The sequence below is a fragment of the Hesperophylax consimilis genome, chromosome 4 (genome assembly GCF_061612785.1).
Source record: "Hesperophylax consimilis isolate HC1 chromosome 4, BYU_Hcon_1.0, whole genome shotgun sequence".
Classification (NCBI taxonomy): domain Eukaryota; kingdom Metazoa; phylum Arthropoda; class Insecta; order Trichoptera; family Limnephilidae; genus Hesperophylax; species Hesperophylax consimilis.
The window spans coordinates 27568116-27595050 of record NC_142839.1 but is presented as its reverse complement, the minus strand read 5'-3'; the positions used below and the strand labels follow the sequence as shown (position 1 = coordinate 27595050).

At 31.9% G+C, this 26935-nt stretch overlaps 1 protein-coding gene across 3 annotated transcripts in view; it reads left to right on the top strand.

Annotated features, from left to right (window-relative positions):
- Nucleotides 1–26935, top strand: part of LOC149424497 (neural cell adhesion molecule 2-like) — a 239400-nt gene that overhangs the window by 195577 nt on the left and 16888 nt on the right. For all 3 annotated transcript variants that reach the window (XM_089631386.1, XM_089631383.1, XM_089631385.1), the window contains exons 13-14: nucleotides 403–535; nucleotides 14340–14539. In XM_089631386.1, the coding sequence (XP_089487512.1) occupies nucleotides 403–535; nucleotides 14340–14539 (333 nt within the window). The remainder of the gene's footprint in view (nucleotides 1–402; nucleotides 536–14339; nucleotides 14540–26935) is intronic.

Genomic DNA, 26935 nt, shown 5'->3' with positions numbered 1-26935 from the left:
ACTGATTTAGGAAAATTAGACCCTTAATCTGGTACCTACCAGTAAACTTCAACTGTGGCTGATAGTTAGTAATATTTGTGTTTATTTTATGTTAAAATAAAACGGATGTGAAGAAAACGCGAAAAAAGTGTTTTCCTGCCTACCATTGGGTGTTTTTGTACCGATATAGTAGAAACAACCTTTACGTTGTAACTGTTGGGGCTGTCAACTTATCAATTAATTCATTATTTAATTAAAATTACGTGATATGTACTCTTTTCATAACTGCTGCTTGTGACGTAATGAGGTTCTGCTGCATGCGTCGTTCATGAGAAAGGGGGGATAGGTTAGAACGTAACTTATCGATCAGCGATGTACTGTAATGTCCATTTCCATGTATTTATATATTTATATTCCTCCCAGGACGCCCCCAACCCCTGACTAACTGTTCGCTGAGCAACAGTACCGGAGAACTGTCGTGTGAACCGGGATACGATGGTGGCCTGCCGCAATACTTCCTACTAGAGGTCTTCAGTGGATCTCGAACCCATTCTGTGTAAGTATATATGTATTCCAACTAAATTATAATTGACTGAGGGTAGAAAAGTCCTTTTCTAACTCGACAGTTTTGTTTTTCGCCTGTTTGTAAAATTGATTGTGCGTTCTGTTTCCGATTCAAGATGGTAGCCGTTTTAGTGGTAATAGTTGTTTCTAATTCTCATTTTTTAGTACTATGGTACCTACATGCCTGAATAAAGTTTAATAAAATAATTTTCGTTGAGAATTTTCATTTTGACGTTTCTTTGAAAAAATTACATAATTCCTTATTTTAAATAAAAAGAATTGCACACAAAACACATAATTTATAATTTAGTATGTAGGTATTTATGATTTCAGAGGAAATTTCGACTTCAACTAAATTCAATGAGAGAAAAATAGAAACATTTTTGGACGCGAAGTCTACTGTTCACAGAACTGCTAGTATTTTTGTTTTACCAAAAATACATTTTTTTTTTTTTTTTTTTTTTTTTTTTTTATTAAATTTAATATAATTACATTTAATACAATATAAGATATGGGTAGTCCCACAAAGCTGTGATAATCAGCTTGTCTGTAGGTTCTACCATTTAATGTTATAACATAATACACATTAGCTTAAGTTTAAATATTAATACCAATATAATGTTTAGGATAGATAAAGGTTTTGTTCATTTATTAACCACTTTTTTGTCAGTTTAGGGCAGGGTTCCTCATTATTTTTCAAGTTAAAGTTTTCGTTAAATTTGTTATAAATCACAGGTATCAAATAGTCAAGTGTTCTGCTACCATACTTATTTGATATTAGTGGAATTTTTAGGCCTTTTTTTCAGTAAATCTTGTTTTGTGACTATGCACCAATGGCTTTTTGTACGCATTTTCTCCCGCATTATCCATAATTATAATAAACCAGAGAAGTCCTATAATTGGGAGTAGGCCCTCAGAGCCATACAGTAATTTTAAGTTGTTTCTTTGTTTTTAAATGCTAGGTTTAACAATTTTTTTAATTATAGCAGTTTGTAGATTTTGAATGAATTTAATATTAATATTACTCGAGTGTCCCCAAGTTCGAATTCCATATCTAAGTATTGATTCGACCATAGAATGATATATAAGTTTGAGAGTACATCGAGGCAATACAAATTTTTATTTATAAAAATTACTCGCCAAACATCGGAGCTGGTTACAAATTTTGATCACACTTTTGTCCCATTTAAAGTTATTGTCTACGATTATGCCAAGGTAAGTATATTCGTTTGCAAAATCAATTTTTTCACAGCAGCAGATATTATCCATTTTTTTATGTATACAATCAAAATTATGTGCAGTTATTTTAGGTAAGTTCCACATTTTCAAGCTCGGTGATCTTATATACATGCATTTAGTTTTTTTGACATTAATAATTAATCCTACATCATGAGACCATTTAAGTAGTTCGTTAAAGTCAATTTGTAATTCTTGAATAGCTATTTCAGGGTTTTCATTAGAGACAACTAGTGCAGTATCATCAGCAAAAATAAATCTACGGGCTATTTTAAAAAGTTTAGACATGGCAATTACATATATAATGTATAATTTTGGTCCTAAAATTGACCCTTGTGGCACCCCTGATTTAATAAATCTAAAATTACTCATTACATTCAAAATCTTTACATACATTTTTCTATTTGTTAAATAGTTTTTGAAAAATGATAGGAGTTTACCACGGATTCCTATGATTTCGAGTACCTCGATTAATTGTGTATGGCTGAGTGTATCGAAAGCTTTTGAGAAATCAATAAATAATACTAGTACATGTTTTTTTGAGTTAAGCTCTGAATTTATATAATTGGAAAATTTTTCGAGCAGTTTATCACAGCTTTTTTGTTTTTGGAAACCATACTGACATTCATCAATAATGCCCAAATTATTTAAATATTTATCCAAATTTATAGATATATATTTTTCTAATATTTTTTCTAATGCGGGTAATAAGGAAATAGGCCTATAATTATTTATTACGGTGTGATCTCCATTTTTAAAAATGGGCCTTATGATGCTGCATTTTAGTTCAGCTGGAATGTGACTTGTGTCAATAATTCTGTTAATTAGGTGAGTAATTATAGGACTAAATAATTTAACATGTTTTTTTAGATCATACATGCGAATTAGATCCACGCCCGGTGTCTTTGAATTTTTCATTCTTCCGATAATGCATTCAGTTTGTTCTGTATTAGCTCTTGGTAGGTACATTGAATGTTGCAAATGTTCTTGCTTCAACTCAGACGCTCGAACATTGCATTCGTGCAATAACTGATTTACACCGTCGTCAAAGAATTTTGCAAAGTTTTCTGCCACCACATCCGCAGTTTGGGAATTTAAGAAATATTTAGATATGACTTCATCACAATCTGATTTATTTTTCCTACCCAATACTTGATTTACTTCATTCCATGTTTTTTTAATGTCCTTGAAACAATGTTTAAATTTGTTATTATAGTATATTTTTTTTGTGTTTAATATTTTTTTATTTAGTTTATTTCTGTATTTCTTGAATTCGATTTCATATATTTTATTGTTAGGCGTGTTTTTCCATTTCCTCCATAATGTATCACGTAGTTGTATATTTTCAATGAGATTATAATTTATCCAGCCCTTTTGGTTATTACGCTGTTTATTTGTATTTGATTTTGTTTCAGTACTTTTTTCGTAAATATATTTGAATTTCGATTTAATTTCTTCATAAATTAAGTTAGGTTCCGTTATGTTTAGTATTTCATTCCAATCAGTGATTTCAATAAGTAGCTCGACTTTTTTTTCCGATATTACAGTATATTTCGTATGGTGCGATTTATTGGTGGTACCTGCCTCATAGGTAGTGAAACGCATCGTTGTTGCAATAAGGTAGTGATCCGCTATTATAGTTTCACATACACATGAGCTGATTTCATTTGTCTCTCTCTTTCTTACATAAATATGGTCTAGACATGTAGCCGTTACATAGTTAGTCAGTATGGCTTCTCGGGTCACGTCATTAATACATTTTAAAAATCCAAATTTAGCCATAATGTTTTCATATTGCATTACAATTGGTTCCTGATAATTTAATAAGTTTATGTTCGTATCCCCAAGTACCATAACGGATTCTTTAATTTCAATATTTCCCAATATTACATCAAGCTCTTCGAGAAATATTTTTTTATTTGAATTAGGTGGTCTGTATATTGCCAATATATGTAGACGTTTATGTTTTTTGACAGAAATAGTTCCGTAGACACATTCAAATTTAGTTGGCATTATGTTAATTTGTTCAAACGTTAGGTGATCTTTCACATATAAAATAATCCCGCCTCCCGATTTGTTTTTTCGACAAAAGTAATGAGAAGTAAAACCCAATATTTTGTATAGATGTATGTCATTTTCATTAATCGACGTTTCACAAAGCGTGATTATATCAATATTACTCAGAGAGCTAGAGATAACGACAAGAAACGTATCCCAATATTTTGATAAGGATCGAATATTTAAGTTGATTGCAGTTAAATTATTATTTCCCGAAACATGTTTTTTGATAATCCAGTTCTCAAAACTTTGTGTGCGTTCATAAGCGATTTCAGAGGTGTCAAAATCTACGTTCAAATCACCCATATTGAATAATATTTTAAAAGGCGGCAATAGTATTTAAACAAGTGTGAGGATTTATCAAGGCAAATAAATTGTATAAATATTTTTACGGAAGTAAACATTACCAATATATTCCTAGTTAGATTTTTGCTTTGTTCAGTAAGTTTTTGGTTAGATAATTGACAACAATAAATATTTTTTCTACATGTATGGGTATACCTAGGATAAACTAACATCAATATACATTTCAATACTCCCGTGTTAACACTATAGATACCGGACAATAAATTAGAATATAATATATTTAAAGAAGAAAAAAATATCAAAGATATGAGATACTCATATTTCGGAAGTAAAAGATATACATTATTGTGCTTATCAGAAGAAGATGTTAAGTATTTAAATAAAGTTTTGGTTAGAAGCATTGATTTTTTAGAATAATAATACATATAAACATACCTAATCATAGTCTATGCGACTTTGCGCGATATGCATCATCTTTTTAAAGTAAGTGCAGTTTGTGTTGTTTGCTTTATGATTAGTGTTAAGGGTCATCTTAAAAGTATTGTTTTGGTAAATACAGTTGCTACATGTTTCTTCCGAGTTTTTGTTTGGGCATTCCTTCCATTCGTGATCCTTAGCACAATGTAAGCAGGTCGCGCTTTTGTCTTTGCTCAAACATTTCAGTGCAGTGTGTCCAAATTTCAAGCAGTGGTAGCACTGCGTCAGGGGGTTGGCATCTTCCACTCGTACTCTGCTGAATCCTATATTGATTTTTTCCTTTTCAATGAGGTAGGACCTCAGTGCTCCGCTGGTTTCTAGAATATAGTTAGTGGGTCCATTTTGTACTTTAGGTTTAAACATTTTTATTAGTTTTACAGTGTTCTTTGTATCATTTTCCATTATATCTTTGATACCTTCATTTTGGGTTTTTAAAGCCTCGATTATATCTTCTTCTGTCAAATCTGCCTGTAGATTTCTTATGAAAATTTTTGGGTTTTTCTTTTTTAGTTCTTCCGCAACCATATTTTTTTTGAGCGTTTTGTTAATTTCATCCGTCAATTTTTCTGCGTGGACTTTAGTAGGGCAAGATATTATCAGTTTATTTTGGGCGGCTTTACGAACTCCATTTACTGCAATGCCTAAATTTGCTATTTTTATTTTTTTGACAATTTGTTCTTTTATTGCGTCTGATGTCATATTTGAATTTTCACTTTTAATAATCAATGAATATTTCGATTCCGGGATTTCTTTTAGTCGACTTGCATAGGTTTTTTTTTCCATATAACTTGAATTTTCAATTTTTTTTTTCTAATTTTTCTATAAGTTTGGTTTGCAGAGAAACAATCTCGTTTTGAAATGAAGTTTTTTCGTGCATCCATTTTTCTTCTAGAAGTTTGATGTTTGTTTCCAGATTAGTTTTGGCCTTGGAGTCCTGCTTGGTAGAAATATTTGAGATTTCTAGTTTAATATGTTCTATTATTTGTAGCACGTCCATAATGGGTTGGGTTTAGTGACCGCAGTCACCTCACTCGCGGCAAAATACTAGTAACGGTGTAACAATACTCTAATATTGTAAAGACGAAAGTATTTACGTATACGTCCACACACCACCGCTGTGGCGAGTGCAATGATTATTTAATAAGCTAATTATTAATAAGCTAATTATTAATTAATAAGCTAATGTCTGCTGTACACACTTGCTCTACGTGCTTACTTACGAAAAGTGTACTTTCCAAACATTTTGCGAAAACGAGCTGATACGATTAACGCGCGTGACCCTCGTAAGTTAAAAAAGGCTCACACATTCGTCAAATAAAATAAAAGGTAAATTTTTTTCAATTCAAGTTATTTTCATGAAATTTCACCCACTGTCGTCAAACATTTGAAGAAATAACATTTATTTGTGGTAAATTTCATTATGATAAATTTTAATTACCATTAGTCTGAGAAAACAGAAACCGTGTACGCTATACAATGTACTAACAAGCTCACTCAGTAATTTCAAGAATGTAGGTCACTCTCACATTTGGCGAAAATGCTTCAGGTCGTACATTATGCTGAAAACCACCATATCAAATGTATTACAATGTATAAGCAGCTGTAACGTACCATATAAAATTAAAAAGCTCTAATTTAGAAAGCATTGTTAATACCTACTAGATTCTGCTTAGAAAACTGATTATAAATATCTCCTTAAATTAAAATTGCATAAGTAATAAAAAATGAAAAAGCCCTTATTAAGGTGTAAAATAGAAGTTTAAATGAGAATTGTAATATACAGCCCTTGTGTAAAACAGCGAAGGATTAAAAATACAAGTTAAGTACATGTGTAAATAACGGTGACCGGATAAATCATCACTATGATAATTCATCACATCTTTAAAAAGTTATATAAAGTCGTGGAAAGTGATGAAACAAAAACTTTATTAACTGGGTTTAGTAGGTTAGGTTAGGTTGGGTTAGGTTAAAAAAAAAATGTTCATCTTTTCTAGTGACTTTATTTCATTTTTTAAAAGTGTGTTGAATTGTCACTGTGTTGAGTTATCATGGAACCGTAAATAACAAAACAAACAATGAGATCCTGGAACTAATACAATATTTCATGATCTTTTCTGAATTAAGCTGAATGAACCAATGCAAATGAGAATACCCAAATATCTCGTTATCATCATAAGTAGGCAAATAAATGGTTGACAAATTATAATGTGAGAAGGTTAATTGAAGAAACACGAAATACATATTATAGAACGCAGTTAAGAGAGACGAGAGGAGATTTATTTTAGGCTACAACAGTATATAGGAAAAAAATTATCCTCCTTTTACAGAAAAGCTCACAATAAAAATAAGTTTTTTTCTGAATCACCTTTATTTCCATAATGTATCCTGTTAATATAATTGTATGGAATCTCACTGCAAGTTACATAAATATTTTAACCGTAAATACCGTTGCTTTAATCAAGATTAAAGAATGTACATTGTTCATGCCGAAAGCAACTGCTTACTGCAAAACGTTATCTACAAAGAATGCAAATATAACCTATCTTTGTATCGTTTCGGAATAAATTTCCTCGGTAAGTAGCAGCAGGCAGCGAGTGGATGAGGTTGGGCCAACTTCCGAGTTGTGTAGTGATGCGGCCTATCAACATAAACATTCACAACTAAAATATTGGCCATCCGTGTGAGACCGGCCTAAGCGCTGTATTTATTCTACCTTAGCAGAAAATCGATTTTCTTTTTTCATCTTCATTTGACCTTAAAATGTATATTCAGCATAGGAGGGAAAGATAGCGAGAAGCAAGTTATCTTGTTTTCTGACCTTTATTCTATGCATCAATTTATTTAAGACCCACCATATTAAATCTTGTCAACGTCTAGTTTATCAATTTGGATTTAAAATAAGAATTCAAATATATTATTATTAAATTGAAATGATACGTTAAAGTTTTCATTTTTATTTTATGAATTTAAAAGTCACTTCAAATTTGACATTTTAGCGAATTTTCTGCTGACGTGTTTCACAGAAAAAATATTATTTTTTTGAGAAAACTGTATAGCGGAATCTCCTCGGAACAGACATTGCAATAATTTTATTAGTTGGAGTATCTCGTGAAGAGATTAAAAGTGAAGGCAAGTGAAATGGACCACTTGAAAGAGCAGATTTTATCCCTTTTGAGCAACAATAAAACTGTTCACGCAAGAATGAGTTTTAATTAAATGTGGAGTGCCTATGTAATGAAAATTGGGATCTACTCTGTCGTGAAGGCATATATCTGGAATGATTTCTGGCGTAGGTATATTGTTCAACAAAGAAAATTATACGATTCCTGTTTCGCATTTTAGTCTTAAACATTAATAGCATTTTTCGGAATTATTTCTATTGTGTACTCAAAATAAATTTTGAAGGTAAGTATTTATTTGCAGAAATATAATTTAACAGGTTGAAGGCGCGGGCAGCGCGGCGCTTCAGCGAATTATTCCTTCATAAAATGTTAGTCTTCAATATTCAACTTATCGCTTTGTCGTCTTACGTTTAACACATTAAATTACTGAAACGAACATCCGCTCTACCTTTTTTAGTGAATTCGAAAAATATCACTTTGTTAATACCCATGAACTACATACATCACAACAACCTTTTAAATACTACATTATGTAGATACTCTCAGAGTCGCCCTGGTAAGTCCCCATAATTCACAAAATAAACCTTGCTTAAAAGGAAGCCACAAGCCAAAAATGTGTATACTCTTGGTATACCATATATTGTAGGTAATAGGCATTAAAATTGCTTTACAAACGGAGTCTAGGATGTTCGATTTCAAGCACAAAACTGGTTTTTATTTATTTTGTAAATAATTTTATAAGAAAGCAAAAAAGTTAATCAAAGGAAACTGTCACAGATAATCTTAGCTATAGTAATGTATTTTTTAACGTTGTTTCCTTTTCACGTTCATACATTTCTATTGGAAAAATATATTTTTTTATTTTGTTACATTTATGTTTTTATTTGTATTCTACTCAAGCGAAACGATAGGAAAAATCTTCAATTTATCTAAAGCATATTTAAATCCTAAAGCAATTTTTTGGTATTCATAATTTACACCAATTCGTTATAAAGATTAATCAAAATAGTGATTTAGCATTAAGCTTCGCCTTATAATAGTATCGTATTAAACCTCAAACATTATTACATTTAATGTATACTGGTTTCGCTTGGATCAAGCCACATAAGGACAATTTTACTAACTAAATTATAAGACAGGTTAGTCAGTTCTATGTAGATAAAAAGACATTTTTATAACCGATAACTCTCTTTTACAATTTAGTTATTATAATTGTAATTTTATCCATACGAAACCGGCTGACGTAAAAAATACAGTAAACTTCGTGGTTTAATACAAAATGTGCGTTTGATTTTAATAAACTCGTAATGTCGAACCACAAAGAATACTATAAATATGTATTTATCCGATTTGAAATACTAAATAAAAACACATAACTTTAATACATGATTACATTCCTGTAAAGTTACACGTTAGAAGATAAAGTACTTAAGGTCCGTTGATATTATTGCCGAACTAATGACATTACTTCTTCAATTATATTACACTATCCAGCGATGAACATCATTGGATCATGTTAGGCTTGCTGCTTCAGAGAATTCACATTGAATTTGGCCTCTGTGACAAAGCGATTAAAATAGTTTTAGTTTTGTAATATTGTACACTTCTTCATGGTGCCTTCTTCCATCGTAAGATGGCTATCATATTGACCAGTCTCTTCAACAACATTTCTTCTGAGGTAAACGTTTTTCATTTAAGCTTCAGTGAATTCAAGATTGTAATAAATATATTTTTAACGTGAACTGAACTAACGTAACAAATTTTTTTTTTAAATTCTGTAACAATTTTTTTAAATTTTTGAACAAATCTAAACGAAACATGAAACAGAACAAGACACAGAAAATAAAAATATAACGGTCAGAATCAGGAATCGAACTCAGGATCTCTCGTCTTACCGGTACAGCGTCTTAACCACTTGGCCTTTGGGACCTAGTTATTGAACTTCATATTTGTCGATCTCATAATTCAAATTTAGAATTAACAATATTATCTTGCAAATATTTTTTCCCATATTTTATGGTTAAGACGCTATCTCGGTAAGACACGAGACCTGGGTTCGATTCCTAGTTGTGACCGTTTTCTTTTTATTTTATGTGTCTTATTCTGTTTCATGTTTCGTTTAGATTTGTTAGTATTATTTTCTTCTTCAATTAATATTATAACTTGTATTTTTTTTAAATCTGATTGGATTCACTGTTTTTTAAACACGTGAATTAATTAATTAATCGATCGGTGGCTGAGTTGACATCGCGTTTGGGTCCCACGCATGCGTAGTGTATTCAATTCCTCGGCTGACTCAGTCCTCCATCACAGCACTAGCAACATTTGTGGTAGTAGGAGATTTTCAAATATTGTCAGGTTATTCGTAACCCGGGAATATTTGTATTTTTTTTAAGAAAAAAAAAATTTAAAAAAACTTTCCTTGGATGATTATTAGTTCCTTTCTTGTATAAGCTTTGTTTCTTATTGCTAGTACAAATTTGGTCATTCGATGAAAACCTGTTCATTGTGTTTTTACATTACATATTTCTTATTCATTTCTAATATTGCAATGTTTTCCTTGAGAGGCATCCATCTTAATAATCTTCATTATTTGTGATCGCAGACATCCTCGTAAAATTTAGCAATGAATGTAATACAGAGTACACCCCCACCTCCACTTAGCAGAAAGTTTTTCGGTGTAGAAGTTGGTTGGTTGGAGGGAGCCGGAGTTAAATTATCTCCAGCTGCAATGCGCCCGTCCCAGGTTCTTTCATGCAGCTAGCGTTAAGGAAGGATCTAATTAGATTAGAATGGTTTAAGTTGGGCAGCTCCTCACGGCACTGGCACCGGCACCGGCACTGGCACCGGCACAGGCACCGGTACCGGCACTGGAGGAACTCTCCTCGGACCTGCGATACGATTAATGGACGGCTAATCCCGAGATTGTTTATGCTGCTTAGTTTATTATGTATTATATGCTCCAGCACAAGCATAAAGGTTTTCAGAATAGAGTTTGTGCTAGCGAAGCTCTTTGTCACTTTATACAAATAATGCTTTCAAGTTTGTAGAAGAACCAATTCTTATAACAGAATTAATTGGAAGAACCATTCTTTGACCATAAATTTATAATTCGGAGAACCATTAATTTAGAAATAAATTATTGGGAGGACCATTTCTTCTGACAGAAATTAGTAAAAGAACTTTTCTTTTAACAAAAGCTATTTGAAGAACTATTTCGTGTGTTAGAAAACGATCAAAGAATCTTTTCTTCTGGAGTTATTGGATGAACCATTGCATGCAACAGAAGAATAATTTCTTCTGCCATAAGTTATTATAAGGATAATTTTTTTTTCTGACAGAAGACATTCGAAGAAATTTTATTTAAACAGAACTTACTTGAAAGACTTTTAACGGGAGACATTGGCAGAATCATTAAATTTAACGTAGTTTTTGCAAAAACGTTTTCTTTTAACAACAGATATTAGAAAAAGTTCCACTTGTAATTTTGTAGTTACATAATAACGTACAAACACACTGCTTAGCTGTTGTACTTTTTTTTTCTAAATATCTGCACCTTTACAGTAGCATTATAAAAGTTATTTACAGGTACCTACTATGAACACTCTAATTTGGAAGTATTTTGTTGATTCCAAGAAGAACTTAAATAGAATTATATTTTTTTTTTTTAAACTTCAACGTAAGTTTTCTCGGTGAGAATTATTACCATTATTTTAACTTGTGTTTTATTGCTCAGAAAAATGACACTTGTGCAGTAATTAAGGTGGAATGCTACAGTGGTGTTGCAAACCAATTTCCTAGTTCAATTGTCTAATTCCCCCTTTATCACACTTAAGAAGTTATGTTTTTACTTGTTTTCGATTACAATTTACAAGTATTTAATTTCCTCTACTTCTTCAATGTTTTGACTGCCTGTGTTAAGATAATAAGTTCTTTTAATTTTGCAGATAGAGAGACGTTTGCTTTTTGAGAGACGTTTACGTTTTGCGTTTTGCTTTTACTTCCAAAACAGATGGCGCTGTTTAAAAAAAAATCATGTTTCTACCTGTTGCAGGTGACATCTATATAATATATGTATATAAAAACACACGCGCACTTAGAAGTAACGTTGTGTCAAAATTTCAAAGCAATCGGTGGAGAACTGTCGGAGATTTAAGATTTTGAACAAACGAACATTAACATTTTTATTTATTTAGATAGAAGATAGATTTGAAATATTTCGCGATGTTCATTATGAATTTTCGACTTGCATCTTTGGTATTATTTGCTATAATATATAAAAATGTGTCATCTTGACAGCCGTTTCTCAATTGGTGGGCATTAAGGATTACTAAACACTGTGCCTAGCGTATTTTTTGTATCTGTAAAATGTGTTTTCGCAACATGTTATTTTTCAGCCAACAATACTAAAACAATCATGTCTTACAAAAGATTAATAATTTATTATTTAGTTTCATATCGAGCTTGAAAGCAGCTAATATGGTATTATTTTCGTGGATTTACTTATGAAGTGAAGTCAATGTTATTAATTATTATATTATTGCGTTCTGTTGTCAGGTTCTGGTTCCACGTTCTATGCTTTATCATGGTAATACCTTTGTTGCTATCAAATTGAATGAAGTAACAGAGTTACCCAGGTATGCAATTCGCTTTCATCAAACCAAATACTACAGTACTGTGGGGCTAAAAACAAAATATCTTCGTGCAAAATAACATCACGTTTTGTATCTCTTCAGCTCTTTGTGGGGATAGTGTTTTGGTCTTGTGAATATTCCGCCCTCAGAGCGAACCCTTCCATAGAATAAACATGTTTCAATATTACCATGGCTGGCAATACACAAATGAACAGATACGAACACCAAGAGGTACCTACACACAGGCTGATTTAATTATTAGATGCTTAAACAGGCGAATCATTTCTGGAAGGGGATCTTCAACCATTACTTTTTCAGAGAAAGACGAACACTGTTTAGAAATCCTTTTTATTGTTCTTCGCGTAAGCCCATCTTTTTTATTGTTTGACGTGCTTGGGGGTATAGTTACCCTAGAACTTTTTTTCAAACGGAATAATGTAAAGGTTTATATGAATCAGGGCCGACGACTTACTGTTTTTGACAGTGAAAGCTTATCGAAAAATGAGGCCACTTCGGATAGGACGACTGACTCCGGACATGTGCATTGTGAATGACATTCGTGTATCACGTCACCTTGAAAAGAAAAGGTTCACGGTTATCGTTTAACAGTTTTATGCTGGCGTTTGTGACTGATATACGTGTGTTGTTAATTTATGGCCAGTCTTCTTGAGGTTGCTTAACAATTCAATTTCATCGAGGTTTTAAAATTGTGATTTTATGGGTGTGGTGTATTAACTACTAACTACGAAATTAAAAAAAATAAATAATTACTAGGCATGCATATTTTCACGCATATATACAATAAATATTTTTTATACCATCATAAACGTGTTTTACCTGTTAGTAAGTTTTACGTGGAATACCAGTTGTCAGAAGTCATACATAGTTAAGTACGGTTTATAATACAAATGCTTTGAGGATAAAATTCTCTAAATAAATATTCTAAAATTTTTCTCTGGTTTCTGGTTTACCAGAAACTCTAAAAATCATGAGAAAATTATTTGTCCGGAGTAGCCTCTCCAAACGGTATTTTTTTTTATTACTTTAATTAATCTCTTTGTTTGATAATGGTTTTATCAATGCTTGTTTCAGATTATTTTTAATAATTCTACAAGTATAAATCAATATTCCGTTCAAGATTTAATTTCTATTTCATTTTAGCGTGCATTAGAATTTTTGGTGGGAATATGAAATAAAAAGAAATGTCTTGCCATATTCCTAGATTTAAGAAAAGCTTTCGACACCGTTAATCATAATTTACTCATTAAAAAAATAACTCGACTGGGCTTCAAAAAAGACACACTAAAACTACTATCAAACTATCTTAAAGACAGAACACAAAAAACAAGCACAGTTCCGCAGGGAACTGTGCTTGGCCCGATTTTATTCTTAATTTATATAAATGATTTATGTAATTTTGTAATCCCTGGTAAAATTGTTTCTTACGCCGATGACACGGTAATAATAGTGGATGGTAATAATTGGACAGAAACTTTTTCGAAAGCAACTGTATGTATTTCACTTGTTTCAAAATGGTTAAAATACAACAAACTTGTCTTAAACTACAGCAAAACATTTTACTTACCTTTTTACAAAAACATAAAAAAACAAACAAAAAAAAACCTTAAAATTAGAATCCATAATGCAACTTGCAATCAAGACATGTGCTTCCTGTGCAACGAACTCGCTAAAGTCAAAAATATAAAATATTTAGGAGTATCAATAGATATTAATCTTAATTGGAAATCACATATTAATCAAACCACTTCTAAACTAAGATATCTTACCTACATATTTTATAGACTCAAGCAAATTTTAAACGCTGAAAAATTGAAAATGATCTACTTCTTCCTGGTGCAGTCTGCAATCACTTATGGCATAATAGGATGGGGTGGTGCACCTGATACATTTATTAATCCCCTACAAAACTTTTTTAATTGGAATTTGACTACTTTCTCCTCAGATTCAACATGAGCAGTCAAGTGCCTGTGTTCCCCTGGCCACTGGAAGCCCTAGAGTCCCCGGGTGAGTACCCCGGCCTGGGTCCCGAGGCCTCGGGGGGCGCGGCCCTGAGGCTGGAGGTGTACGCGGTCAACGCCAAGGGGCGCAGCCCCCCTGCAACTCTGACGGGGCTGCGGCTGGGCGATGCAGAGAAACAAGCAGGTTGGTGATATGTGACCTTGCCGCTGATACCTCCCTTATAACATGGCTTTGTGATACATGTGAATACCGCACAAAAGTCCCAACTTCTCCCAACCATCTGGAGCCAGTGAGACTATGGCATCCCCAATTGGAGTATGTTGTGAATCTGAAGGTAGTGGTTAAGGGAATGAGATGGGGAAGAGAAAGGTATGGGAGTACCTAGCTATTTAGAACTGATCACCAAACACTGCTTAATTCATTTTAAACCACATTTCAATTCTGAATGATGGTCTAACACCACAGCAAAACTGAGAGTATCTTCTGCTATTCAACGTGCCGCAAGTGTACTAATTTTTATTTTTAATGCATAAATCATGAAATAACACATAATCATAAAATAAAATATATGTATATATGTACCTACCTAATACTTTTCAATTAGAATGCTACCCAAGCAGCAGTTAATCTTATGTTTAATGTAATATTTTATTTTATTGTATTTCTTCTCTTTGTTATTCATATTTATACAAACATGTTAGTAGGCTTAGGCACCAGTTAAAAGTACAAATACCTATTATTTCATTATTATTTTAATACTATACTTATCAAACAACTTATCAAAATGTTAATACTCATCCTAATTTGACTGTCCTAAAACGGGAATCCTCCTAGTTGGGCAGTCAAAACATTTCTTAAATAATGTATATAAATGTATAATCTTTTACTAAATGAAAAAATAAAAAAATAAATAAATAAAAAAATTTACAAACGAACCCGCGACCTTCGGATTACCAATCGAGAGCCTTCCCCCTCGACCACCGAGGCTGTCAAAACTGATTCAAATTTAGTTTATTTGAAATACCTATCCATAGATGACGTAAATATCGTGACCTAATGTACCCTTAACCACACTCTTCTGGGGTTGAAAAATTCCAGATATCACTTAAAGCAACAAACAAACTGAATATTTCTTATTCGGGAGTGGCGACATTTGTACTGGGGGCTGGTCTCGATAATATTAAAATAGAGATCGCGTCAACCACCTTTCACAAATTACGTAAAAAAAAAACCCACATGCGACAGTTAACAGATAATCTTTTTTTTCCTAATTTCAAGAATTTTTCCATTTCAAATATTGAAATATACTGGATAACTGTTCATATTTAGAATATCCAAACATTTTTTTCCCTGTTCATTGACCATTATTTTAAGGACATAAGGAAAATAAGATATATTATACGAGTAGTAAATGAATAAAGGTCAAAATCTTCCACAATATCTATAGAATATTATTAAATAAAATATTATTTTTAGTCTCTTTCTTGTGAGTCGTTAAATTAATTTTACACTGCTTTGAAGTTGCAGTCGATCAAATTTTGTGAAATTTTGCATCAACATAGGGTGTAAAGGCACGTACTTCACTTACTTTAACCAGTGATTCATGGGATTATTTGGAGTAAAAATGTTAATAAAATTTAGGTCTCCGGTGACTAATGTCTTTTTTTCAAAACTTTTCAAATTTTTTTGGTCACGTTTTTTACTCTAAATAACGTCAGGAATCACTAATTAAAGTAAGTAAAGTATGTTCCTTAATACCCTTTATGTTAACAAGATTCTATGCGACCGCCAATTTCCAAAATAATAAGCTTAATCTATAGAGTTATAAATGTGTACGTTGGTCAAAAAAAAATTAACCACTCCACAAGTCCTCTAACGGCCTTATTAAAAGTATTCAAAACCAAACCTTCTTAAAGTTACTATGCCAAATGAAAGCTGGCCAAACTTTATCCAACCTCGATAATTAATTCTTACCATATTTTCTTACTCGAAATTTGAGGTCTTCAGTGCTTCAGCTTTCTAAATAATTATATGGCTGAGTGCACAGCCTTACTTTGGAAGTACTTAATCTATTTTGAATCTTGTCTCTTAGACGGGAGTTAAACTCAATAAGTCGGAATCTATTTAATGAAGAAGCAAAGATGTTGCAACGCTGTGATCAATATAGTCTGGGTCTCATATGAGTTTAATATTCTATATCCATTCTGATATACATTGGTCATAAATCTAATATGAAATAAACTAGAGCAGAGCTATGAGATACAGCTAGAAAGACCTTAGTAATAAGTTATTTTATTACAATGGAAAACTATTATAGTACACACATATAAAATATTGGATTACAAGAGGGCATGCCTTTAAGGCGCAGCTTAATGCCAAATCACTATTTTTATTAATCTTTATAACGAATTGGTGTACACTGTGAATACCAAAAAATATGCTTTAGATTAATTGAAGGTTTTCCTATCGTTTCGCTTGAGTAGAGTACAAATAAAAAAAAATTACTCAATAAAAAAATATAAATGTAAACTAATAATTTTTTTTAATAGAAATATATGAACGCATAAAAGAAACGACTTTTTAAAAATACAGTATTATAGCTAAGATTATCTGTGACAGTTTCACTTGATTAACTTTTTTGCTTTCTTATAAAATGATTTACAAAATAAATAAAAACCAGTTTTGAACGTTTCTAGACTCCGTTTGTCAAGCAATTTTAATGCTTTTTACCTACCTTTAATATAAGGTATACCAAGAATATACACATCTTTGGCTACGTAGCTTCCTCATCACAAATGAATTGACAGGTTTCCTAATAAACTTTCAGTAAAACACGAATGTGTTATGAATGTCTCGCAACGTCCGAACCCGTGCTCATAATATTTTCGCATTTCATCATTGTATATGATCAGAACAAACGCAAGTGTGTGAACCCGTGTTCCGATGTATTATAACTGTACTAAAAGTTTATTATTAGGAAATGGCCTGCAATACAGTTTTTAACAGGACTCATTTTTCTAAATGTATGAGGTAAAGTGTAGTGTTCATCAGCATGAAAATATAACGACCAAGATATTATTTTATGACTTTGAATCTCATCTCTGTTTGTATTTTTACTGAAATCGTGTTTGACTTAACACTTTTACACAAATAAGTTATATAATAATGGTTTGATAATGATGATTTCTTTAAAATACAATTTGATTTCATAATAATGATTTCTTTAAAATACAATTTATTTCTTCTCAGAATAATGGCAAAGCGATGAATATAGCTTATATTATTTCATCCTTATAACGGTTGACCTGTTATTTAATATTCTCTCTCTCAATGGCACGCGAGTCTATGAACATCGAAATATTATTGTAATCTTATTTTATTGTTTGATAGAAACTAGTTGTAATCTTACATCTTATACGTCTAGACAAATTATAATATTACTTTGTATTTTATTATTAAATTCATGAATCAAAAACTCATCTTGTCACAACAATAACTTGTGTTATTTCAACGATATTTTTTTTTATTTCCCTGATAATAAAACTCGAGCATGTATGAACATCGAGGTATGTGTATTCTTTAACTCTGCTTGGGATATCTCTGTGGTTAGGTGGACTAAAGTTATCATGTTATTTTATTTATTTCCCATGAACCGTAAACTGTGTAAAGTGACTTACACATCTAGACAGATAGTAAAGTTGGTTGTGTATTTTATTGAGGTAACAAAATTAGAGATTACCCAAACTACACGTATGGATTTAGGATTGAGAAACTTTTTTTCACTGAGGCCCTAATGAAAATAATTTCCTTCACGTTCTATGGTATCTTTGGGGATTCTGTGTAAAAGGGTATTTTTAAAGAAAAGAAGGAGATGAAGTTCTAAAGATGAAGGAAAAATGTATGAAGGTTGGTTAGGAATATAGGAATCAGTGATTCAGGAGGGACGTCTAAATCTATCCCTCCCACTGCGGCGCAAGGCGAAGGGTCAAGAGAACTTCTCCTGATCTGATATGCAGCTAGTTGATAGGTGCATCCTTAACACACCTAATACGATAAACCCAGGCACCCCTGCTAAGTGACCAAACGTAGCGAACCACTCGGGGTGACCTATGGCAGAGGTTTTGGTTATTCAATAATGGTCCTCGAGGCGGCGGTAACCAAACCCACCTCCCAAATTATGACAAACTAAACTAACTGTCATTAGCGGACCATAATTATTAGTACAGGATGATCGATTTTGAATATTCGAAAAGATTTTACACTGCGTTATTTTTATTCGTAAATTCCAAAAAAATCATATCTGGCGTCATCATGGTATATGAAGGAATTTATCTATCATGTCTGACGTCAACATGGTATATGAAGGAATTCATCTATCATGTCTGACGTCAACATGGTATATGAAGGAATTCATCTATCATGTCTGACGTCAACATGGTATATGAAGGAATTTATCTATCATGTCTGACGTCAAGTTGGTAAATGAAGAAATTCATCTATCATATCTGACGTCAAAATGGTAAATGAAAGAATTCACTATGTTAGTATTGAAATCGACTCATTTGCAAATTTTGAAAGAAATTACACATTCAAATATTCATTAATAATTATTATTTTCACTGCATTAAAAAATGACAACACTGAATAACTGGTGTTATTTCAGCAGCGATGTACCACAAAGCAATGCAAAATCACGTGTTTTTTGTTAGTAAATTAGATCGCTTAAAAATATTTTAGTTGCTTTAATAATTAAACACTGCGAGTCTGATGACTAGTCATTACACTAAATGTGACTGGGAGGTTGATAATTGTGTGAATTTGTATTGTACCCAAGGGTTGGAAAGTTGTTTGGTTAAATGACACCGCGCTAGAGTCCCATGGCTCTAATAAATATAATAAGAACAAAAAATGTATAAGCTTGCAATTTGGCTGCACACAGTAGGTACTTAATCTTGCCTTATTAAAACGATATAATTATCAAATGTATGTCTCCCGTTGTTGTATGGCTAAGATCCTTGGCTATGAATCTAGAGGTTGTGGTTTTAATTTCCAAGGTTATTATGTAGTATTTCACTTTTTATTAATATTAAATAATGCATATTAAGTAGTAGAACTTTAAATTGTAAATAACAGTTGTTTTATACCGTCCATAAAATTCAGTGAACGTTGTTTAAATACTACCTTAACCGTCGTAATAAAGTAAATCATTCTTAAAGTCTTTTACATATTATATATTTATGTAGTTTATACAATATACTTATAAACAGTGCAGTAGATATGCCTGATAGAAACATTCCAAATATAATATTATATTAGAAAAAATACATTATTTTATAGGTACATAGTAAGGAGTAATATGAAAGTATCTATACAAATTGACACCTTCTTCCAATGCTCTTTTGCATATCCAGAGTTAAAAAAGATGCACCAAATAAATCAACTCTTAATAGTTAATGACACGTTTTGGCCTTTGAAATAATCGAGCCTTTTTTTTAAGTCTTTGGTAAGCTCAGAAAAAAAAAGGATTAGGCTTGTAAAAAACTGCTTTAAAGGTCAAAATTTCCTACTTACGAATACCTTTTCGGTTATGGTTTTATTGTATAATGTGAAAAATAAGTTTTTTGGAAAATGTTTAAAAAAATACATATAAAATTTGGGAATTTAAACCTTATCACTATTTACATAAGGAGTGTTATTGTTAGCGGCCCGATTCCAAATATCACACGACGTGGTGCAGCGCCACAGTTCATCAGCAATTCTGTTAATTTAATACTCCCCAATAATAGGTACCTAGGTACCTAAACATCGAGATATTTGTATATTATTGCTGTGAATATATACCACAAGCTCCGTTTGTGTATTTCCATAGAGGTAGAGTTGCATCGCACAGAGCTCGGGCTGCCATCTCCTCATCGTAATATTGCTTTGTTGGGGTATATTACGTCCCTCACACGTCTCCATTAATCTACCCTCCATTGATATCATATCAGGCGGGCTTAACACTTTGATTATTACGACTCCGTTATCGCAATACCAGTTACTCCCGGCTTAATAATTGTTATCGCTCACCTATTGATCGTTTATTTAACGTATTATGCCAACAACTAACATTTAAACAACGTTTGCTTGTCAGCAGGTACATTTTAACGAAAAAATATATATTTGATACATTAAAAAAAATTCCAATGGTATTTTATACAGGGTACCTACACTCTCTACATATATTAGAACTTACTCGACTGACATAATGAAAAAACAAAAATTAACCGGCGATTCCCGAACTTATTTGAGAAAAAAATTTAATGGTGTTCTGGTCTTCGAAGACTTTTTTCTTATAAATTTTTTTCAACTTAAACAAAAATCTATCACATATGCCACTGCTCTCCGCTGAACACTAATGGGCGTTTTACATGCCCTTTAATCAAATAAAAATCTTTGCTTTACACCTTACACGATCATCATTGTGTGAGCAATATTCTTATTAAAGTTCCTAATAGACGTAATCTCAGGAATCAGAATATATTCCATCTAGAATTATTTAAGAACAATATTGCATACTTCAATCCATTGTCTAGAATGTGTCGTCTGTACAATTCTATTGAGTGTAACTACATAGATATACATTAGGGTGTATCGATTTTTAACTTTTTTTTTGTTTTCAAAATCCAAGTTGAAAAAAAGTTGCTACTAGGTACCACAACTTACCACAACAAGTTTTGGATTTTTTAAAAAATGTTGAGGTCTCCCGCACAAGGCCTAAAGTTTTAATTTTTTTCAAAAAATATCAATTTTTTTTATAATTTAAATAATTAAAATCGTAACTCTTGTGTTTATTCCAAGTTAAAAAACAGTAATACTAGGGCAAAAAAAATAAGTAAGAAACGATTTTTTTTATAAAAAATCGATTTTAGGACTCCCGCACAAGCCCTAAAATTTGTTAATTTTGATGAAATATTGTAATTTCGTGTACATATATGAACCATGTTTTTTTTTTAGTTTAAACCACCGGAATTAATTGTAATATTAATATTAGTGTTTATTTAGTGTTTATTTTTTGAAAAAAATTAAAAATTTAGGCCTTGTGCGGGAGACCTAAACATTTTTTTAAAAATCCAAAACTTTTTGTGGTAAGTTGTGGTAACTAGTAGCAACTTTATTTTAACTTGGAATTTGAAAACAAAAAAAAGTTAAAAATCGATACACCTATACATATATGCACATAGTCTCGCTTATTTTAAAAAGCAAATTAGCAATAGATTGTGAATATTTGTTTTTTTTATTTACTCTATTTGTTTTTTGTTTTATTTTTGTTTATTTTGTTTTTTGGATCATATATTTATCTGTATGTTTTGTTTTTGACATCTCTTTTTTTACCTTTGCTCACGTTTTGCTGTTTAAATTTTTTTTGTTAATACATAGTGTATAATGACACTTAAACTGTGCATAATGTGAACATTTTTAAGTGGACTGTTGACATATACGTTTTTTGCAGCGCTTATCTAATGATTTTTTTTCATGTTAATAGTCTGTAAATGTTCCTAAACAATAAATAAATAAATTACGGCGGCACTAAATCGTCAAAAATGGCAACAAATTGCCAATTTTGCCCCAGTGGCATCATTAGGGGTAGGTGCATATATATTTTAAAAAGTTTATTTATTATTGGTAGTTGATAAAATAGATCCGGAACAATTTAGCTTAGGTTTTTTTCACCGTATTCATTTGCATATTATTTAGGAACCACCAATCCTTCATTTTGAGTAAATCTTGAATTATGATCTAGTTTTTTTTCTACCGTGTATTTGTAATTTGTTGGGCAATTTATTTTTAGTATGCCATCAAAGAGTAATTTATGCAGAATCTAAATTAGGTCACCAGTAAAACTTGACTTAAAGAAAGTTAAAAATCCAAATCGTTCCCTACAGGGTAGTTCTCTTGCAAACTTTTCGTCGGAAGGGAAAGATTTCCCTGAATTCTCTGGTGTGTAGAATAATCAATATCCGATAGTTAGACGATGAGTTGGTGGTATTGCATTATTTGATTCTAATGTGAAGAACCTTAACTTAACAAAATTAAACTCAAAACAACGAGCTAATTGACAGTTAAGTTTTGAAAATATTTGAAAACCATCAAATCGACGATCAGTGCCATTTTGAAATTATTTGGATGCGTTCCGTCAAACCCCGATTTTCGGCCCATTATAGCTTTTCACCCATTTTTGTCAAGCATAACGATCATACTATTATGCTCGTCAGCTGATCAAAATCTGAAACGGGCCGAGAATTTTAAAAATGTTAAATAGCGCTTTCCGTCTATTTGATGGTCGTCAAAAGTGATGTGGTTTGAAATACTCATACCATTATTAGTTCAAGCTAAGAATTTGCTGCAAAATCAGAAATGAAATCACTTGTTCAATATTATTGTATAAGTTTAGTAATTTGGTCTGTAGTTAAGATCATTTCTTTAATAATTTAACATTTTATCCTAAAAGCACATTTTCATTTTATTTAAATCCCGTTGCAGTAAAGTTTTTAGTGAGAGATATTCGCGCTCACGGAAACTTCTAATTAGTTAACGAAGAAAACACGCAACTCGTTATCTACTGAGAGCATAAAACAAAATACCTTGTTTTGTTCATCAATCCTTACAACCAGATTCAGTCTCGCCCTTTAACGTGTCTGGGATATCATAATAATAAAAGGTTTAATAATTTAACAAGAAAACAAATTAAACGTTTATTCCTGTAATGAATTTTACTAAACATTTTTAACATCGTTCCACTTTGGAGCATTATAGGTACATAAACTCATTGTTCCATTTTATTGGAATACCGTATTTTAATAATTTGTTAACGTTATACGCATCAATGTAATATATCATCGAAGAAGAAGAAGATAACATTAATAAATCAAAACGCAATATGAAACAGAACGAGACAAAGAAAAATAAAAAAGGTAACGGTCTCCACTGGGAATCGAACCCAGGATCACTGTCTTATCGGGAGTAACGAGACAACACCTTTTATTTTCTAACGCTAATTATTATTTCTTGTTCTGTTTCATGTTTCGTTTAGAGTTATTAATATTATCTTCTTCTTCAACGATAAACTCATTTGTGTCTTCCCCTGACATACATAAATGTATGAATAACGTTATTTAAGTGATATGTGTCAGTTTGAAGAAGACGTTCTTCTAATAAAAATTGAAGCAATGTTAAAAAATGTTTTATTAAATTCATTAAAATGGAAAAAAAAAAAATTATTTCTGTATTACAAAATTTAAATGCAGACCTTTTTGAACGTAAACTGTTAAGTTTGATAAAAGATCTGAAACATTTCAAGTCATGTAAGCGACATTGTGTTTCGATTCGGTTAAACTGAAACTCCGTAATGAAATAGCAGGTTTGCTATGAGCTAAGTCCATGGCTAAGTCCTCGAGAAAGTATTTTATGAATTTTGGTTCAAGGGGTAAGTTCTCTCTCCGTCTAACCACAGCCTCGCTTTATTATAATGTCCCGCCTTTGATCCCAAATATTTCCGTTAAAACCCGTCTTAGCGACACCAACTAAATTTCTACCCTATTCTAAGGAACGTGTAACCCTTACTTACAAATTGGGAACCTATAAAATAATCTCGATTTATTGATTTTCTTTGTTGCCTGTTTATAATGCTACTTTAAAACAATGTTTGTCTCCATTATCGTGGCAGCTATTCGTTTTCTTAAATGCGTTTCTTTTCCTAAATGACATTTTATTGGTCTTTAACAACCGGAAAAATACTTCTCCGAGCTATCTAGGCCAACTTTTGAAATAGGTAAATCGTTTTGTCTTGACACACTCATTGCCTTTAGAGTTAATATTTTATTCGTTTGCTTCCTGAACTACAGAAGTGTATTTTTTCAGTGATGAAATAAAAATTTTACATTGATTGTTTTGTCTTTCTGGGGGTATTTTCAATTGAAAATCCATTTTGAGTTTTGAAATAATATTATTTTTGACATTTAAAACACTTGACCAAACTACAACAAGCATGCTGGTATGAATTAAGTTAAGATTGCATATCTGAGAATATTTTACTATTACATTTTTTATTCGAATCAGGAAATCGGTAACTGGTATTTATTCCATTATTCTAGAATAAACTTACCTACCTTATAATTTATCACCTGTCTTTATTTTATTTATTATTATTATTATTTTTATTTTATTGAAAAAAATAGGTAGACAAACAAATGCCAGCTGAACATGCCAGCTCGTCTGCAGGATCATATTATATCTATATATTTTAATAATCATATTAATATCATTGAATGAGTCAAAAGAATTTTTTTGAGTTTTATTAATTTTAGACATGGAATTCCTTTAGAATCTTTATATTATGAGCTTTTGTCAACGAATGCCCGCTCTATTCATTCCCCGGCGGGATTGATGAGGTTCATATGACGACGTCTGAGGCCCTAGAATGGCTCGCAGACCTAGATGTTCCCCTCTGACCCCCCCTCCCCACAACACGAAAGAAGAAGAAGAATGAGCTTTTATTACATTCATTGAAATTGTTGACATTAAGTGACAGAATAATTTTTTTTCTTCTTATATTTCAAAATTATAAATTATCAATTATAAATGATCAGTTGGATAGTCCTGATTAAGTTAATTTTGATTCACTTTTATGTTCTTATCATTAGATCAAAATTCCCTAGTAAGTACATATTATTGTAAAAATCATACTTATTTTTGTTATTTGTTTTTGGGGTGTTATGCCGTGTTGCGCGAACTCCTTCTTTAGCCAACGTTTCGGAAGGAAGTTAAAAAGAGTTAGCACAGTTCTAAAGAAAGAGTTAGCGCAACACGGCATAACAACCAAAAAACAAATAACCAAAATATTTCTGGCCGTGAAAATCTTAAATCATATAATCATACTTATGTTTCAGGCTACAATTCTGTTATTAATAGATTATACACCACTGCTATCTCGTATTTAATGTTAGCTGATGTTTTTAAAATGCCTCTATCGAATTATGAATTTGCACTGATTAAACATTTTAGTAGAGCTATTATTAATGAGATCACTGAATAGCAGTTTTTTTTTGTTTTTGTTACTTCTTTGTTTCTTTTAATAACTTTTTATTAATGTGTATTATTTTTCTTGTATTACATAATCTTATATTTTTTCCTTGTTGTTCTATGACTATCATTAACTTTTATTTATATAAATGGCACTTGTGCCGTTAATTCTAAATAAATAAATACGTATTATTACATATATTGAGGTGATTGCACAAAAACGGTGCTATACAAGTAATCCAATTATTATTATTATTCAGGTTGAATTATAGTGAGATTTTAATTATGCCTGACTAATGTTGTAATAACGGAAGACACTTCAGGTTTATCCTGAAACAACGAGCTCAGTGTGTTATAAGTTCCAAGGAATTGTGCGATGTTGTGTTGCAGAGTTTGGTCGGTACTTGTAACATACAGTGGACTCTCGATTTACAGGAGTTAATGGTAAAACAAATAAACTGGTTAATCCAAATATGTTCAAAAATGCTTCATAGTAAATAAATAGGTACATTTATGCAGCCCATGTTTTTCTGCGTTTTTTTCTGAATTTCCAGCAGCGATAACAAGACCACAGGTCATCGATGAAATCCAAACTCGTTTAATTACACTTAATTAACACGTACCCGGTGTATACAAAGCCTTTTGAGTCGAATCCTGTTAATCCGAACCCAGTTAAAGTCGAACCCTGTCGAACTGATCCTGGTTACGCTGCCAAAGATAATCCGATAAGCCCAACCCCGTTCAAGCAAACCCTGTTAATTCGAACCCAGTTAATCCGAACTCGGTTAGGTCGAACCCAGTCAAGCTGTACCTGGTTAAGCCGAACCAGGTAAAAAAAAAATCATTAATAATATTTGGCTAATATATATGGCGTCGTTTTCGTGAAAAATAACCTTAAGGGCGCGTTCCGAATTTCTACCTATTTATAACATATTTCCCTTGAACAAGTTTTTTAATCTCTAAGTTTAGGTAAGGAAAAGGTTTGTGGGATGGGTAGAAATCCGGGGGTCAGTGGATTCAGGAGTGACGGACGTATGATTTCATCTCTCTCACTGCTGTGCAAGGCGATGGGTCAGGAGAGTTCTGCAGGAGAGGTCAAATGGACTCCCTCAACCAGTCTCTCCAGATTCGGACCACCACGCAGAAAGTGGACAGAAGTATTCGCCGCCAAGACCTAGATAAACCTCACCCCCATGAATCCGGGCACCCCTACTAGTCACCGAACGTAGCAAACCACTTGGAGCGACTTACGCTGCCACGGTAACTAAAAACAGACTGTCCTTATTTGCAGCGGCAGTATGTTGGCTATCAAATAAATGGTTCCCGATCACCATACTCCCCTCCCAAATTGAAAAGTAACTATATGAAATTCCAACAATAAAAAACACATTATTTAACAAGTTATTGGTGTAAAAAAATCACAGTGTTTCTTGAAATGCTACTCAATACATTTGTCTAGAAATATTTGTTCTATTTTAAATAAGTCATGCTTTATTAATTTTTTCTTCGATAATCGTA